Source organism: Dipodomys ordii, unplaced genomic scaffold (assembly GCF_000151885.1).
Source record: "Dipodomys ordii isolate 6190 unplaced genomic scaffold, Dord_2.0 Scaffold249, whole genome shotgun sequence".
In the NCBI taxonomy this organism is placed as follows: Eukaryota; Metazoa; Chordata; class Mammalia; order Rodentia; family Heteromyidae; genus Dipodomys; species Dipodomys ordii.
Window position 1 is genome coordinate 578,018 of NW_012267465.1, and position 14,770 is coordinate 592,787.

At 53.7% G+C, this 14,770-nt stretch overlaps 1 protein-coding gene across 1 annotated transcript in view; it reads right to left on the reverse strand.

Annotated features, from left to right (window-relative positions):
• Positions 1 to 2,730: 2,730 nt before the first annotated feature.
• The window catches only part of Plekhg2 (pleckstrin homology domain containing, family G (with RhoGef domain) member 2), an 18,837-nt gene continuing 6,797 nt past the window's right edge, over positions 2,731 to 14,770 (reverse strand). Inside the window, exons 2-18 of the mRNA XM_013036099.1 lie at positions 14,164 to 14,455; positions 13,968 to 14,071; positions 12,562 to 12,628; positions 12,357 to 12,403; positions 11,996 to 12,146; positions 11,002 to 11,139; positions 10,651 to 10,842; positions 9,699 to 9,791; positions 9,531 to 9,617; positions 8,476 to 8,509; positions 8,288 to 8,389; positions 8,145 to 8,192; positions 8,021 to 8,059; positions 7,822 to 7,838; positions 5,950 to 6,126; positions 4,581 to 5,403; positions 2,731 to 4,372 (exon numbers count right to left, since the gene is read on the reverse strand). Of these exons, the coding sequence (XP_012891553.1) occupies positions 2,940 to 4,372; positions 4,581 to 5,403; positions 5,950 to 6,126; positions 7,822 to 7,838; positions 8,021 to 8,059; positions 8,145 to 8,192; positions 8,288 to 8,389; positions 8,476 to 8,509; positions 9,531 to 9,617; positions 9,699 to 9,791; positions 10,651 to 10,842; positions 11,002 to 11,139; positions 11,996 to 12,146; positions 12,357 to 12,403; positions 12,562 to 12,628; positions 13,968 to 14,071; positions 14,164 to 14,455 (3,844 nt within the window). The 3' untranslated portion in view covers positions 2,731 to 2,939. The remainder of the gene's footprint in view (positions 4,373 to 4,580; positions 5,404 to 5,949; positions 6,127 to 7,821; positions 7,839 to 8,020; positions 8,060 to 8,144; positions 8,193 to 8,287; positions 8,390 to 8,475; positions 8,510 to 9,530; positions 9,618 to 9,698; positions 9,792 to 10,650; positions 10,843 to 11,001; positions 11,140 to 11,995; positions 12,147 to 12,356; positions 12,404 to 12,561; positions 12,629 to 13,967; positions 14,072 to 14,163; positions 14,456 to 14,770) is intronic.

Sequence of the window (14,770 nt, forward strand, 5' to 3'; positions counted from 1 at the left end):
CTGGGGGAGCAGCCTGGAAGCTACCTTGGGGAGCAGAGATAATGTCTACTGCCAATCTCAAGCAAGGCTATGGAAGGCTACACTGCTGCAGTGTTCCTTCAGTGGCCGGCTTTCCATGCATCCATTTGGCCCCAGACAGCGTGGCCACGCCCCCAGCCACTTGCTGTTCACCAATGGCTGACCAGAACCTTTCCTGGGCAACAGGAGTGAATGGGACATGAGCCCATAGCACCAGGTAGTTGCTGGTCCAGCATTCTGGAATATCCTCCAGTGGCCCACATTGCTAGCCCTGAAGGCAACCTGGGAAGCAGAGTGTTATGCAGCTCACCCAAGCTCTGAGCTGCAGGTGACTGGGTAAGGAGGGAGTGGGGACCAGGGGACCTTTGTCACCCCATGGGGTCCTCCAGTAGATTTTTGGGATGTGGAACCACACCATGAAGCTGGGTTAGAAGATGAAGATACAGGAGGAACAAAGGACAAGCCAGGATCCTATTGTTTCTCCTGGAGGATCCAGAGACCCTCTAACTGAGGCTCCTAGCTGCCTCCCAGAGGCACAGCTGGGACCCATCTGGAGAGAGGCCTCTCCCCACCTCCTTCCAGGCCATGAAGCAGACAGTCCCTTCTCTCTCCACCCCCCACCCCTTCCTCCACAAATGCCAGGAATTCCGGCTTCAAGAGGCCCACAGGCCAGGAACTTTCCTTCAGCTGGGAATGTACAGCTGGGGGTGGGTGGAAGGGGGGGGGGGAGAAGGGGAGGCCTAGACTCAGGCCTGACCTTAGGGAGGTCACAGCTCCATCTTCAGCCACTATACAGGGTTTAGGGTCTGCCTCAGTCCCCACGATGCAGCCTGGGTCTTAGTGCACAGTAGCCACGAAACACATGCCAGTAGCTATTTCTAGAATCCCAGCCTTGTGCTGGCTGGCTGCTCTACTTGAGGGAGCTTCCAGAGACTTCTTCCTCCTGTACCCCTGGGGGGCAACTAAGGGCCTTGGCACTGGAGACAAGCTCTAGGATGTATCTCAGTACAGGTGAAAGGCTGAGCAAGTCTCTTCAAGTCTCTTGATGTCTGTACCTCAATTTCCTCTACAGTGAATGAAAAACACTCTCAGGAAGCTGGGAGCATGGGGAAGGGGGGTATAGAGTCCTGAGCATCACAAAAAAGAAAATAATTGCCTTCTTCCTTTTAGGAAGGGGAAGAGGTAAAGACCATTAAAAAATATATATATATGAATGAGCTTACACAGATTGAGTACTGCTAGCGTTCAGTTAGGCTCAGCTCTTTTGCAATGAGCCAGTTGAAGTTCAGATTCCTAGGCCCTTGCTTTCCAAGTTTTCAGGGTGGGGGGAGTGGGGTGTTGCTATGGCGGGGTGGGGGGACAGATCTGGGGAGAACTGTGATTTAAACAATGCCTTTGGTGAGTCAGATGTTCAGGCCCAGTTGGGCAGTGGCTCACACACCCGCAGCATGCCAACATCATTCCTGGAGGCAGATAATATTGTCATTTTACAAGGCAAGAAAACCCCCCAGAAGCCCACAGAGCCAAATCACCCACCAAGCAGAAAGGTTGGGGCTGAGATGTACAGCCAGGCAACCCCGGGATGGAAGCAGCTGGCACAGAATTCCAGGGAAAGTTCCACAAGCTTCAAACACACTGCTTAAATCATGTCCTAAAGTGGGCATACCACTGGTGGGTGGGGCAGAAAGATCCTCACATAAAAGACTTTTGTCTCTGGGCTGAATTATTTTGTTAGGGGGTAGGAGGATGTTGAGGAATGATAGAAGGGCCCAAACAAGTGGGTGGGCCCAAGAATTGGAACATTTCATAAGCAGGGGGAAGGAGGGGAAGGGATAGGGATGCCAAGGGAAATCAGACTAATGTGGGGACAGACTTCTCCAAAGATCCAAACCTGGATTGCCTTAAGTTTTGTTTTAGTGCCAGTACTGGGGCTTGAACTCAAGGCCTGGGTGCTGTTCCTGAGCATTTTTTACTTAAGGCCTAATGCTCCACCACTTTGAGCCACAGTCCCACTTCCAATATTTAGGTGGTTCACTGGAGATAAAGAGTCTCACAGACTTTCCTGCCAGGCTGGCTTTGAACTGAAATCCTTAGACCTCAGCCTCCTGAGTAACTAGGATTGTGGGCAAGAGCCACTGGAGCCTGGCATGCCTCAAGTGTTAATATGGAATTGTCTCTGAAATGGAGCTGTGGCTCAAGTGGTGAGTGCTAGCCTTGAGCATAAACACTCAGGGACAGCACCCAGGCTCTGAGTTCAAGGCCTCAAACCAGCACACATACTCACAAAAAGGCCAAGTGGGTGAGAGGAACAGATGGACGGCGGCAGAATACCATGAAGTGGATGGACTGCTAAGGGAACAAACCTCAAGGGGTTTCTCCTTGGGACAAGAATAGTTGTTGCCATGGCTGACCTCAAAAGTCCAGATTGACACAAGTGATTCTCCTACCTCGGCCATCTGAGTAGCTGGGACTACAGGTATGTTTCACCATGCCCAACTTGAACAAGACTGCTCAACTTGGAACCTTCCTGGATAACCATCAATGCTAACCTTAAAACCACACTCCAAACTCCAGCAGCCCCAAAGTTGGACAATTCTCCAAAGAGCTTGAAGTTCTCCACGCTTCCAGAACCATTGCCCCCGTTAGCATCAGCCCCTTTTCCCACTGATCACATCACCTCCCTCCACTTCCAGAACGGGGACAACCGCACACCATTTCATCATATGAATTAATTCACAAAAGAAACGTGACATCTCCTTCTCCATCCCCTGTGCATCCATGGAGGTCAGAAGAGGAAGGACATCCCAAGGGGCCCGGAAGTCCCCGACACATTCTAGAGTTGTTTGTGGAGTTTGGAGGACATGGATGGTATTCTGGTTGATTGTCCTGACTGTGTGAAAGCTCACAGGTGTGAAAGCATATCAGGAGGTGCCCCCTGGGCTCTGGGAAGGTCCCCAAGTTCCTGGGTAGGGGGCCAAAAGGGCAGGGTGATTCAACCTGACCTGGGCCTTGGCTGGTCGTAGCCGCCCTCCCCCTCCTACATGAATACTGACGGTGGTTGCGTAACTCAGCCGTCTTGCTGGAGGGGGCGGAGGCTGGGGCTGGGGGGGTGGGGATGGCGCCCGGGATGTGGGAGCAGAAGAGGACCAGGAACCCCGAGAAGTTAAGGAGAGCTCTCCTCCAGGTCCCTGCCGCCGAGCTAAACTCTGGCTGATATATGAGGCGGCCAAATATCGGGAAAGGGCGGTGGCATTGGGGCCCAGGAGCTGACGGGTCGGGGGTGGGGGGCTGCAGGGTGGGGTCGAGTCTGCAGGCTCTGATTTTGTCACAGGAGAGGGCAAGGGACCTCCAGGTTTGGATAAAACCATGGTGGCCTGAACCGGGGGCGACCACCAGTGGAGATGATCTGGAGAATTCTCTTGCTCAGCCAAAGACATGACAGTTGGAATAGGGCTGTCTGGGCAGTTCTGTTGATCCAACAAAGGTGTAGTGGGTTGGGGAGCTTGTGTGTCTGTGAGGCTGTGTCCCTGAAGCAGAGGGGTGGCAGCAGTAGCCCACGAGTCTGGAGGAGCTTCTTGTTTGGGCAAAGGTGGGAGATCTTGGACCCCAATGTCCTTAAGGCCTTGTGGCTGGTGTAACAATGTGGCACCTGTATCCTGACCATCTGGGAGATCCTCAGAGCCAAAAGGTGACGCACTGGCTGACATTGGACAGCTCGGGTGGCCTCCAGCGGCCAGCAGAGGTGAGGCACCTGGACAAGAAATCTCTGCAAGGTCATCTGATAATGGCAGTAAGGTGGCTGACGGGATCTCATGGTCCACGCTGCTCCCACGTGTTGGCACATGGTAGGTGGCTGGGTCAGAAACAGAGACTGGGCCTTGATCGTCCTGGCATTCTCTCTGCTCAGTTTCTGGGGAGCTGGCTGGGCTCTGGCTCTCTGGTGGCTCTTCTTGCTCAGCCAATGAGGTGGAAGCTGAATCGGTGACGTCAGAATAGCTTCTCTGCAGAGAAACCTGGCTTCCCAACTGGCTTTGATCGGACCAAGTTGAAACAGCTGGACACTGGACATCTGCAGGGCTGTCCTGTTCACAGGGCAAAGGTGATGGGACTGGAGGCTGGTTCCTGAAGTCTCCTTGTTCCGGCCAAAAGGGAGGTGGCTGAATGTGGCTGCCTAGATGGTCTTGCTCAGGTACAGTTGAGACACCTAGGCTCTGGCCACTCAGGTGGCTTCCCTTAGACAAAGGGGTGGCAGTTTGAAGCAGAGCAGCAGGGCCCAAGGGGACAGATTCCTGGGAACAGGTCATAGGGAAGGCCAGCTCACACACTAGCACGTGTCCAAAGGCAGGCGGAGACCCTGTGTGCAAAGCAAACAAAATTAATGCCAAGTGCAGCGGCACACACCTGTAATCCCAACTACGAAAAGCATAACTCTACCTGAACAGTAACTGAAAATGAAAAGGGCTGGGGAAGGAGGGGGGGGCATAGCTAGGCAAGCTTGAGACTCTGATTCTTCAGATGTCTGACAAGCCATCTCTGCAGACCTACCATGTAGCAGATCTCACCTGGCTCAGCCTCCTCTTGGGGCAGACAGGGGGCTGGCTGAGGTTGGGCCAGGACCCGTGGTCGGCGGCGGGGGGCATTGATGGATGCCTGCGTCTCAGCCCTCTGCATCTGCTGGATGCGTTCACTATAAAGCCGGGCCAGTTCTCGAACCCGGGACGCTGCCCGCTCTGAATGTGGGGCTCCTGCCTTGCCACTGCCTCCACCAAGATCAGAGTCTTCCAGGATCAAGAGAGGCTCGGGGAAGCCGGGCCGGGCCAGACGACCCTGCTCCATAGCCTGCCAGGCACTCCGGATTTCCGAGCAGGAGCGGAATTCCTGTTCATCGGCAAATCCCTGAGCTTGAGTGACATCTTGGGGTTGGAAAGTTTGGGATGAAAATCTTCTCTCTTCCTCCTGCGCTGTCCTGCTTCCTGAAGAGGGACCCCTCAGTTCTCCAGGATCGTTGGCACAGATGAGTTCTGGTCCTGGGAGCCAGGAGTCATGGGGGACAGAGGAAGGGTTGGGGACATCAGAGCCACTAGTAATGGCTGGAAAGCAGGGCACTTGAGGAATGTCAGGGAGGCTGTGAACATCCGGGACCTTGGGAAGGCTGGCACTGTCCGGCATGTCAGCTGTGTTGGAACTTTCTAGTTCCTCTAAGACATGGAGTGGAGAAGGCTCCCTTTCATCCATCTCCGGTTCTTCCTCTTCTTCCTCCTCTTCTTCCTCCTCCTCCATCTCCTCTTCTGAAGACTCTCTGCCGGGCAAGGATGAGAGGGCTTTGCTGTCATCTGGTGCTTTTGGGATATCTCCAGGGAACTTGGAAATGTCATGGGTGGCTGGCTATAGGGGACACAAGAAAGATGCCAAAAGTTATCTGGAGTCAGGAGTTGTTGGCTTAAGTGGTAGAGCACCAGTCTTTTTTATTTTTATTTTTTTGGGGGGGTCCGGTCGTGGGGCCTGAACTCTAGGTCTGGGTGCTGTCCCTCAGCTCTTGAGCTCAAGGCTAGCGTTCTACCACTTGAGCCACAGCGCCACTTCCAGCTTTTTTCTTTTTTGCTTATGTGGTGCTCAGGAATCGAACCCAGGGCCTCATGCATGCGAGGCAAGCGCTCTACCACTGAGCCACCTTCCCAGCCCGAGCACCAGTCTTGAGTAAAAAAAGGCTGGGAAGGTGGCTTAGTGGTAGAGCGCTTGCCTCGCATGCATGAGGCTCTGGGTTCGATTCCTCAGCACCACATAAGCAGAAAAAGACGGAAGTGGCGCTGTGGCTCAAGTGGTAGAGCGCTAGCCTTGAGCTGAAGAGCTGAGGGACAGCACCCAGACCCAGAGTTCAGGCCCCACGACTGACAACAACAAAAATGCCACAGTGAGAGATGCCCCGCTCACCCCTGGATCCCGAAGGCCTCTCTGGCTCAGCAGTTCCAAGATTTCCTCAGTGATGGAAGTCCCTGAGGGGTCCAGTGAAGGGGGCCCAGGGTCCTCGGGGTCTTCCCGGGGTCCAGAAGCTGGAACTGGTGGCTGTGGCTCTGAGGAGGGGTAAAGTTCCTCTTCACTGCCATCATGCTGTGAAAAGAGGAGATGGTGAGAGCCAGAAGGGTCCTTTTCTCTCTGCTCTTTCCTTTCTTCTTCCCTCCCTCCCTCAAGTACGGGGACTTGAACTCAGGGCTTGACACTGTCCCTGAACTTTTTTTTTTTTTTGGTTAGTCGTGGGGCTTAAGCTCTGGGCCTGGGCGCTGTCCCTGCACTCTTCAGCTCAAGGTGAGCGCTCTACCACTTGAGCCACAGCGCCACTTCTGGTTTCCTAGTGGTTTTTATTGGAGATAGGAGTCTCACAGACTTTCTTGCCCAGGCTGGCTTTGAACCAAGATCCTCAGATCTCAGCCTCTTGAGTAGCTAGGATTATAGGATAGGCGTGAGCCACTGGCGCCCAGTCCTAAACTTATTCTGAGCTGCAAGTTGGCATTCTACCACTTGGGCACCACAGTTCCACTTCTGGCTTTTTGCTGACCAGCTGTGATCCTTAAATCTCAGCTTCCTGAGTAAGGAGGACACATAAGAGATATTTGACACATGGTCCCCTAAACTTTAAAAAAACAAGTTTTTGTTTTTCTTTTAAAGTACTAGAGACTGCTTCCTAAGCAAGCCCTCTCTACTACATAAGCCATGTCTCTAGTCTTTTGGTTTTTTAGGGCCTGGACGCTGTCCCTGAGCTCTTTTTGCTAGTGTTCTTCCACTTTGGACTACAGCTCCAGTTCCAGGTTTTTTTGGTCGTGGGACTTGAACTCTGGGCCTGGGCGCTGTCCCTGAGCTCTTCAGCTCAAGGCAAGCATTCTACCACTTGAGCCACAACACCACTTACAGTTTTCTAGTGGTTTATTGGAGATAAAGAGTCTCATGGACTTTCCTTCCCCGAGCTGGCTTTGAACTGTGATCCTCAGATCTCAGCCTCCTGAGTAGCTAGGATTATAAGTGTGAGCCATCAGGCCCAGCTCAGTTCCAGTTTTTGAGTGGTTAATTGGAGATAAGAGTCTCATAGGGACTTTTATGACCAAGTTGGCTTTGAACTGTGATTCTCAGATGTAAGCCTCCTGAGTATCTAGGATTACAGGCAAGAGCCACCAGCACACAGCTAGAGCTTTTTTTTTTTTTTTTCTTGCTGGTCCTCTGGGCCTGGTAACTCTCCTGAGCCTCTTTTGCTCAAGGCTAGCATTCTACCACTAGCTTATTTTTTGTTTATGTGTACTGAGGTATCAAAACCAGGGCTTCATGCATGCTAGGCAAGTACTCTACCACGAAGCCACATTTCTGGCCCCCTGGCTAGAGCTTTTTTTTTTTTTTAATTTTTATTTTTGGGTCTGGTCGTGGGGCCTGAACTCTGGGCCTGGGCGCTGTCCCTCAGCTCTTCAGCTCAAGGTTAGCACTCTACCACTTGAGCCACAGCGCCACTTCCGGCTTTTTTCTTTTTGCTTATGGGGTGCTGAGGAATCGAACCCAGGGCCTCAGGCATGCAAGGCAAGCACTCTACCACTGAGCCACCTTCCCAGCCCTAGAGCTTTTTTATAATAAGAGTTTTACTAACTTTTGTCCAGGGGACCTGAAACCATGATCCTCCTATCACCGAGTACCTGAGATTACAGGCGTATGTCATGGAGCTCAGCTTAGACCCCTTTCTTTTGTGGACTCCCAACAGCCTGGCTAAGTTCCTTTCTCCATCAGGAGTCTGAGGTCCCCAAAACTTTGTCTTGGGGTATTTCTTACCTTGAATCTAGGCTTAGCTGGGATGGAGAGAGGAAGAAAAGAAAAGATTTAATGAGCTGTAAGAATAAGATTTATTCCTTGTATGGGGGGGGAGGGTGAGGAGGCCCTTCCCCCAATCCCACCTCACCCATTCATTGCAGGCATTCCCCTGGGGGAAGAGACAGACAGACAGATGGACAGACATGGACCCATCACTGACCGTCCTGTGGGAACGTGACGTAAGGGTCTTTCAGCGGTTCTAGGGAGGAGAAGAGCAGTGTAAGGAGCCAGGTGTCACTAGAACCCCGGGGGTAGCTCTAGGGGTTACCCCTGGGGTTACTTACCAGATTGTCTATAGCCACGGCGACTGGCAGAGAGCCCAGGAGATGGAGCTGGAAGAATCAGGCAGAATCCAGCATGAGGCAGGTACCAGGCTCCCAGGGTAAGAAGGAACAATGAATACCCAGGCTCCATCTTATTTTTTTACCTGTGTTCCTTCGGCCAGGGGTGAAAATTCTAGCATCTCGAGGCCGGGGAGACCCAAGGGGAGGTGTAGGGGGCTCAAACACAGGCTTGCTCTTTGGAGCACCTGTAGGGAAGAGTTTGGGGGAGTGAGCTTATGCAGGCTTCTTTACCTACACGTGCCCGTGCCCCCAGCCCCAGGCCCCAACTCACAGTGAAGGCTGTTTTCCAAAAGAACTTGCTTTGCCTGAAAGACACCAGGATGTGCAGTTGGGGATGGGGTGGTGAGGGGCTTGTGTTCAAGATGGTTGACTGGGAATCCTTAGCACAGTGCTAGTTGGTAAACTTAATCATCTTTCCACTCCACATGAGAACATTAAGGCCAAGAGAAGGGAAATGAAAGGACTGGAAATGTGGCTCAAGGGTTGGAGAACCTGCCTCCCATGAGTGAAGTCCTGGTTTCGAGTCCAAGAGCCCACAACAGAGACTTGGCAGAGCTGGAATTTAAACCTAGGATGTGCTGGGAGCAGGTGGCTCATGAGTATCATCCTAGATTAAGGTTCAAAGCCACTCTAGGCAAGCAAGCTGTGAGATTTTTATCTGGAAGTGGTGCTGTGGCTCAAGTAGGAGAGATCAGTCTTGAGCAAAAAAAGCTCAAGGAAGACAGTGCCCAGGTCTTAAGTTCAAGCCCCAGGACTGGCACAAAAGCAGCGTTATTTTATTTTGGCGCCAGTTTGGGGGCTTGAACTCAGGGCCTAGGCTCTGTCTCCGAGCTTCTTTTTGCTTAAGGCTAGCACTCTACCAATTGGGCCACAAGAGCAGTACTTCTGGGTTTTTTTTGTTTGTTTTGTTTTTGTTGGTCCTGGGGCTTGAACTCTGGGGCTGGGCTCAGTCCCTCAGCTCTTCAGCTCAAGGAGAGCACGCTATCACCTGAGCCATCGCGCCACTTCCGGTTTTCTGGTGGTTTAATGGAGATGAGTCTCACAGACTTTTCCTTTCCAGGCTGGCTTTGAACTGCGATCCTCAGATCTCAGCCTCCTGAGTAGCTAGGATTTACAGGCGTGAGAGCCACCAGTGCCTGGCACTTTTGGCTTTTTCTGAGTTACTTTTATTGGAGATAAGACGAGTCTCATGGACTTTCCTGACTGGACTGGCTTTGAACCCTGATCCTAAGATCTCCTGAATAGCTAGGATTACAGGCGTTAGCCACTGAGCCTGGCTAGAAGACCCTCTGTACTTGAGTACCCCTGCTATGGCAGGGGATGTACCTTGGCAGGGATGGAGGCGGGGTGGTTCTCAAAGAAGAGGCGCTGGAGGCAGTGAATCCAGAGACGCTTCTCTTCTTGGTTCTTGGCCTAGAGGTGCAGTTCAGGAGCTAGGAGCCAGGTCTGGGGTGAGGGCGGGGCCCCAGCCAGCCCCGCCCACCCCACACTCACCTGAAGCAGATGCCTGTGTTTAGGAATGGTCAGATCGGACACCTTGAACCCCAGAGGGTCTCGAGGACTCTCGCTCACACTCAGGTTACAGCACTGCGAGGGGAGAAAGACAAGCTGACAGCTCTCTAGACTCCTCCTTTCTCTTCCCCCATGGAGACCTCTCCTGGGGATAAATCCAGGTTCCCAGAAGCTCTAAGCTCACAGCTGATAGCTCCTGTTGCCCGCTGATCTCGCTTTATTAGTTGGATGGTGATTATTTTTCCAGAAATGGAACCCAGGTCCTTGCTTACATGTGAGGCGAGTGTTCCAACCCTGGGCTACATTCCCAAATCCTGGCCTGATCTCTAGCACTTTTCTGTTTCTGTCAGTCATGGAGCTTGTACTCAGGGCCTGGGTTCTGTCCCTAAGTTCTTCTGCTCAAGGTTAGTGCTTTACCACTTTGAGCCACAGCTCCACTTCCAGTTTTCTGGTGGTTAATGAGATTTTCCTGCCTGGGCTGGCTTGGAACTTTGAGCCTCAGATCTCAGCCTCCTGAGTAGCTAGAATAAGAGGTAGAGGATAGACCACCACGGGTGACTCTTATTTTCTTTTTTTTTGGCCAATCCTGGGGCTTGAACTCAGGGCCTGAGCACTGTGCCTGAGCTTCTTTTTGCTCAAGGCTAGCACTCTACCACTTGAGCCACAGCACCATTTCCAGCGTTTTCTATTGATGTGGCACCGAGGAATAGAACCCAGGGCTTCGTGCATGCTAGGCACGCACTCTACCACTGAGCCACCTTCCCAGCCCCCTCTGTTTTTGAACACTGAACTTGAACTATGATCCTCCCTTCTCTGCCTAAGTAGCTGGGATGGTAGATGTGAGGCACTGCACCTGGCTTTGCTTCCCATTGTGGAGGTGGAGGCAGAAAGCGCTTTCCAGGTGTGGCCCCTGCTCCTCCATCCCCAGACTTACAAAGATATGACCCTTATAGGCATATTCTGGTCCCCGACGTTTGGCGATGAGCAGCATCCTTGAGAACAAGAAGAGCAGTCTCTCCCCTCCTCTCAGTCGGGGGCCGCCCCCTCGGAAGGCTCCCTCCAACACAAGCTCCCCAAAGGCACTGAGCTCTGGGCCAGTCCAGCCCCCCAGCCGCCGCTGAACTTCCTGCTGGGACCCACGCCCAGGCCCAGAGCCAGGCCCAAGCATGGACAGGCCAAGATGGGGAGGTTAGTGACAGGGATCTACTTGTCCCAGCCCCATCCCCCCCCTCCAAGGCTGTACCCCCTTCTCTCAGTCAGCCAGCCTGGCCACCCCCAGGTCCACCTGGAGGCGAGCTGCATGCTCCTGTTTCCGCTTCATGTCATTGATGTACCATGCCACGGCGGTCATAGACACAATCGCTTCTTCCACCATCTCCCGGCTGCCAGTGCCCGGGCCCTCAGCCCAGTGCTTACCTAGTTCCTGTGAGGCATCCGCCAGGTACACAGGATGAGGAAGAAGAAGAGAGACAGAGACAGGTAAAGGGAGAAGCTAAATCAGATGCCAGTGTCCCATGCCTGTCACCCTAGCTACTCGGGAGGCTAAGATCTGAGGATCACCATTTGAGGCCAGCTGGAGCAGGAAACTCTTAGCCAGGTGCTGGTGGCTCCACCTATCATCCTAACTACTCAGGAGGCTGAGATCTGAGGATCAAGGTTCAAAGCCAGGGCAGGGAAGTCCATCAGACTCTTTCCTCCAATTAACCACTAGAAATCCTAAAGTGTAGCTGTGGCTCAAGTGGTAGAACACTAGTCTTGAGCACAAAAGCTCAGTGACAGCACCCAGGCCCTGAGTTCAAGCCCCATGACTGACCAAAAAACAGCAAAAAAACCCTCTTTTCTCCCATGAACCACCAAAATGCTGGAAGTGGAGGTGTGACTCCAGTGGTAGAACACCAGCCTCCAGTGGATAAAAACCAAGTAAGAGCCAGGTGCCAGTGGCTCACGCCTGTCATCTTAGCTACTCAGGAGGCTGAAGTCTGACCATCACAGTTCAAAGCCAGCCCGGGCAGGAAAGGCCATGAGACTCTTATCTCCAATGAACCACCAGAAAACTGGAAGTGGCGCTGTGGCTCAAGTGGTAGAGCACTAGCCTTGAGCTGAAGAGCTCAGGGACAGCGCCCAGGCCCCGAGTTCAAGCCCTACAACTGACAAAAACAAAAAAATATAAAAAGCAAGAACAAACTATAAGGGGCTAGGGTCTGTGCACCCAAAGGTGGGGATGGATGGGACCTTCCCCGATCCCTGCCCAGTGCCCGTCTCCGGGGACCACAGCTGACCTGCAGGAGGAGGTGGTACTTGAGGATGCGCTGGACGGGTTTCAGGAGGAAACTCTGTAGGGGCAGTGAGTGGCGCAGCTGGGCCTGGCGCTCTCGCAGCCACATGGCAGCTGGCGGAGACACAGACAGCTCCCGGAGCAGGGCCAGGGAGCTGCGGGCACAGCACCCATCAGCAGGGCCTGGCAGCTTCCAGGAGGCAGGGCTGGGAGGGGGTGGTCAGCGAGTGGCCAGGATCGGGGTTGGCAGCGAGGGTCTGGTAGGGATCAGGGCTCAGTGTGTGACTGGGTGGGTCAGAGGGGAGGCCCCTGAGTCCTGGGCACTGTCTTGGTGCCCCATCAGGGACTCCTTGTCCACCCCTCACCTTGGGTAGTTCATGCAGTACAAGGTGTAGATGTCAAAATCCTCACTCTGTTGGGGAGGGGGGTCAGGGAGACAGGGGAGGAGTCAGGGAGACACCAGACCAGGTCTGAGTTTCCCATTGCCCTCTGTAGTCCAGGCCCCATCCTGAGAGGTCGTCTACTCCGCGCCCCCCTCCCTCCCCAGCCATTCCCCGGGCCCACACTCACCCTCTGCACAAAGCACTCGGCGATGCCCCCTGCACTGCTGCTGCCTTCCAAGTCCTCCAGGAGCTCACTGTGGGGGAGGGGAAGGGTGAGGACTGCCCCCCCCCCCTATCATCTCCTCCATCTCCAACCAGGGAGGACACCAAAGAGCACTGTGGGTAATAGTGATGGCCACTAGCTTCTCACAGGAAGAAGGCTGATCCACAGAAAGGGGCTAGAATGTCACTGAAGGCTGCGTCTCCTAGCTGGCATGAGCTTGGAGGGAGGAGGGGAGTTTCATGGCCTGGAGGAGGGGAGTATTCTGATCTCCCCACAACCTATACTATAGTTTTTCTTTTTTTGGTGCTGGTCCTGGGGCTTGAACCCAGAGCTTGGGAGCTGTCAGTGTCTAAGCTTTTGTGCTTAAGGCTGACACTCTACCACTTGAGCCACAGCTACACTTCCAGCTTTTTGGTGGCTCGCTGGGGAATAAGAGTCTCACAGACTTTCCTGCCCAGGCTGGCTTTGAACCTTGATCTTCAGACTCTTGAGTAGCTAGAATGACAGGTGTGAGCCCCTGGCAGCTGGTTTATAAGTCTTTTACTCATTGATTACTAACTCAGGGACCGAAGCCAGGGCCCCCTGGATGCTAGGTTAGTGCTCTACCACATGTGCCACACTCAAGTTTTGGTTTTCCTTCCCCCCGGCCAGTCTTGGGGCTTAAACCCACGGTCTGGGCACTGTCCCTGAGCTTCTTTTGCTCAAGGCTAGCACTCTACCACCTGAGCCACAGCAACACTTCCAGCTTTTTCTGTGTATGTGGTACTGAGGAATGGAACCTAAGGCTTCATGCATGCTAGACAAGCACTCTACCACCAAGCCACAATCCCAGCCCCTGAAGTTCTTATTTTTAAGTTCTAGTCATTAGGACAAAGCCCCCCCCCTTTTTTTTTTTGCCTAGGCTGGCTTCAAACTATTGTTCCTCCTGCCTCTACTTCTTGAGTGGCTGGGATTACAGGTGTGAGTCACCGATCACCACTCTCAGCTCTGAAGCTACAATGACCTTAACAGCCTGTGGCAACCCTAAAACCGAGTCAAGGCACTGTGAGGCAGGATCCTCAGCATCGTTCAGCCCTCCATGTCTGCGTGGTTTCCTAGGCAACTGGGAAAGTTCACTGACCATACCAATGCTCCATAGATCATGGCCTTGAGGCTCCAGGGGACTGTCAGATTCAGCCCTGAGGCCAGATCTAATACTAAGACTCCCCCCATGTTAATCCTTGGTTCTTGTCCCAGTATGGGGAGGACCTTATCTCAATGCTGTAAGCACTCACCCCAACTCTGGGTCCTATCTCCCCAGCATGATCCTGGTCTGGTGTCAGACCAACCAAGACGGGGGATCCCCCCACCTCCCCCCTCCCACCCCTGACCTGTTGAACTCGTAGATATCCTCGATATTGGCGAACAGTGTGCCCACTTGCTCCACACTCAGCCCCAGGACCCCAGCGCCATCCAGCAGGGGCCCTAGGTAATCCTGTGGGGCAAATCACGTGTGTTAGGGTTCGGGGTCTGGCCTAAAGCTTCCCGCTGCCCCCCACCTCCACCTCCACGATGCTGGCACCTCACCTCCACGAGGCTGCGGAGGTCCCTGACATAGGCGCGCTCCGTCTCCACGATCTCACGGGCCACCCGCTCCAATCTCGAGGGTTTTGCTGACCCTGGGGTCCCCATGGGCGACAGGTGCAGGCGGATGGGGGGCCCTGGCAGGGGCTCTGGCTTGGAGGATGGGCAGACTGGGGTAGGCCCCGGGGCTGGGTCTCCCTCAGAGCCCACAGTACTGAGAGAGGTGGAGCTCCCAGAACCTCGGGGAGAGGCCATGGCCGGGGCTGCGGGAATGGGGAGGGGATCAGGGTTTCTCCTTCCAATGCGCCCACCCTCATCCAGTCAGCATTTCCGGGTGGTCCCTCCTCCTCCCTTCCCTCCCACTACCTTGTCTTTCTTTCTTACTTTTTGTCAATTGTAGGGCTTGAACTCAGGGCCTGGGTGCTGTTCCTGGGCCTCTCTGTGCTCAAGACTAGCGCTCTATCACTTGAGCCACAGCACCACTTCTGATTTTTTTTTTTTTTTGGTCCTGTTGTGGGGCCTGAACTCTGGGCCTGGGCGCTGTCCCTCAGCTCTTCAGCTCAAGGCTAGCATTCTACCACTTGAGCCACAGTGCCACTTCTGGCTTTTT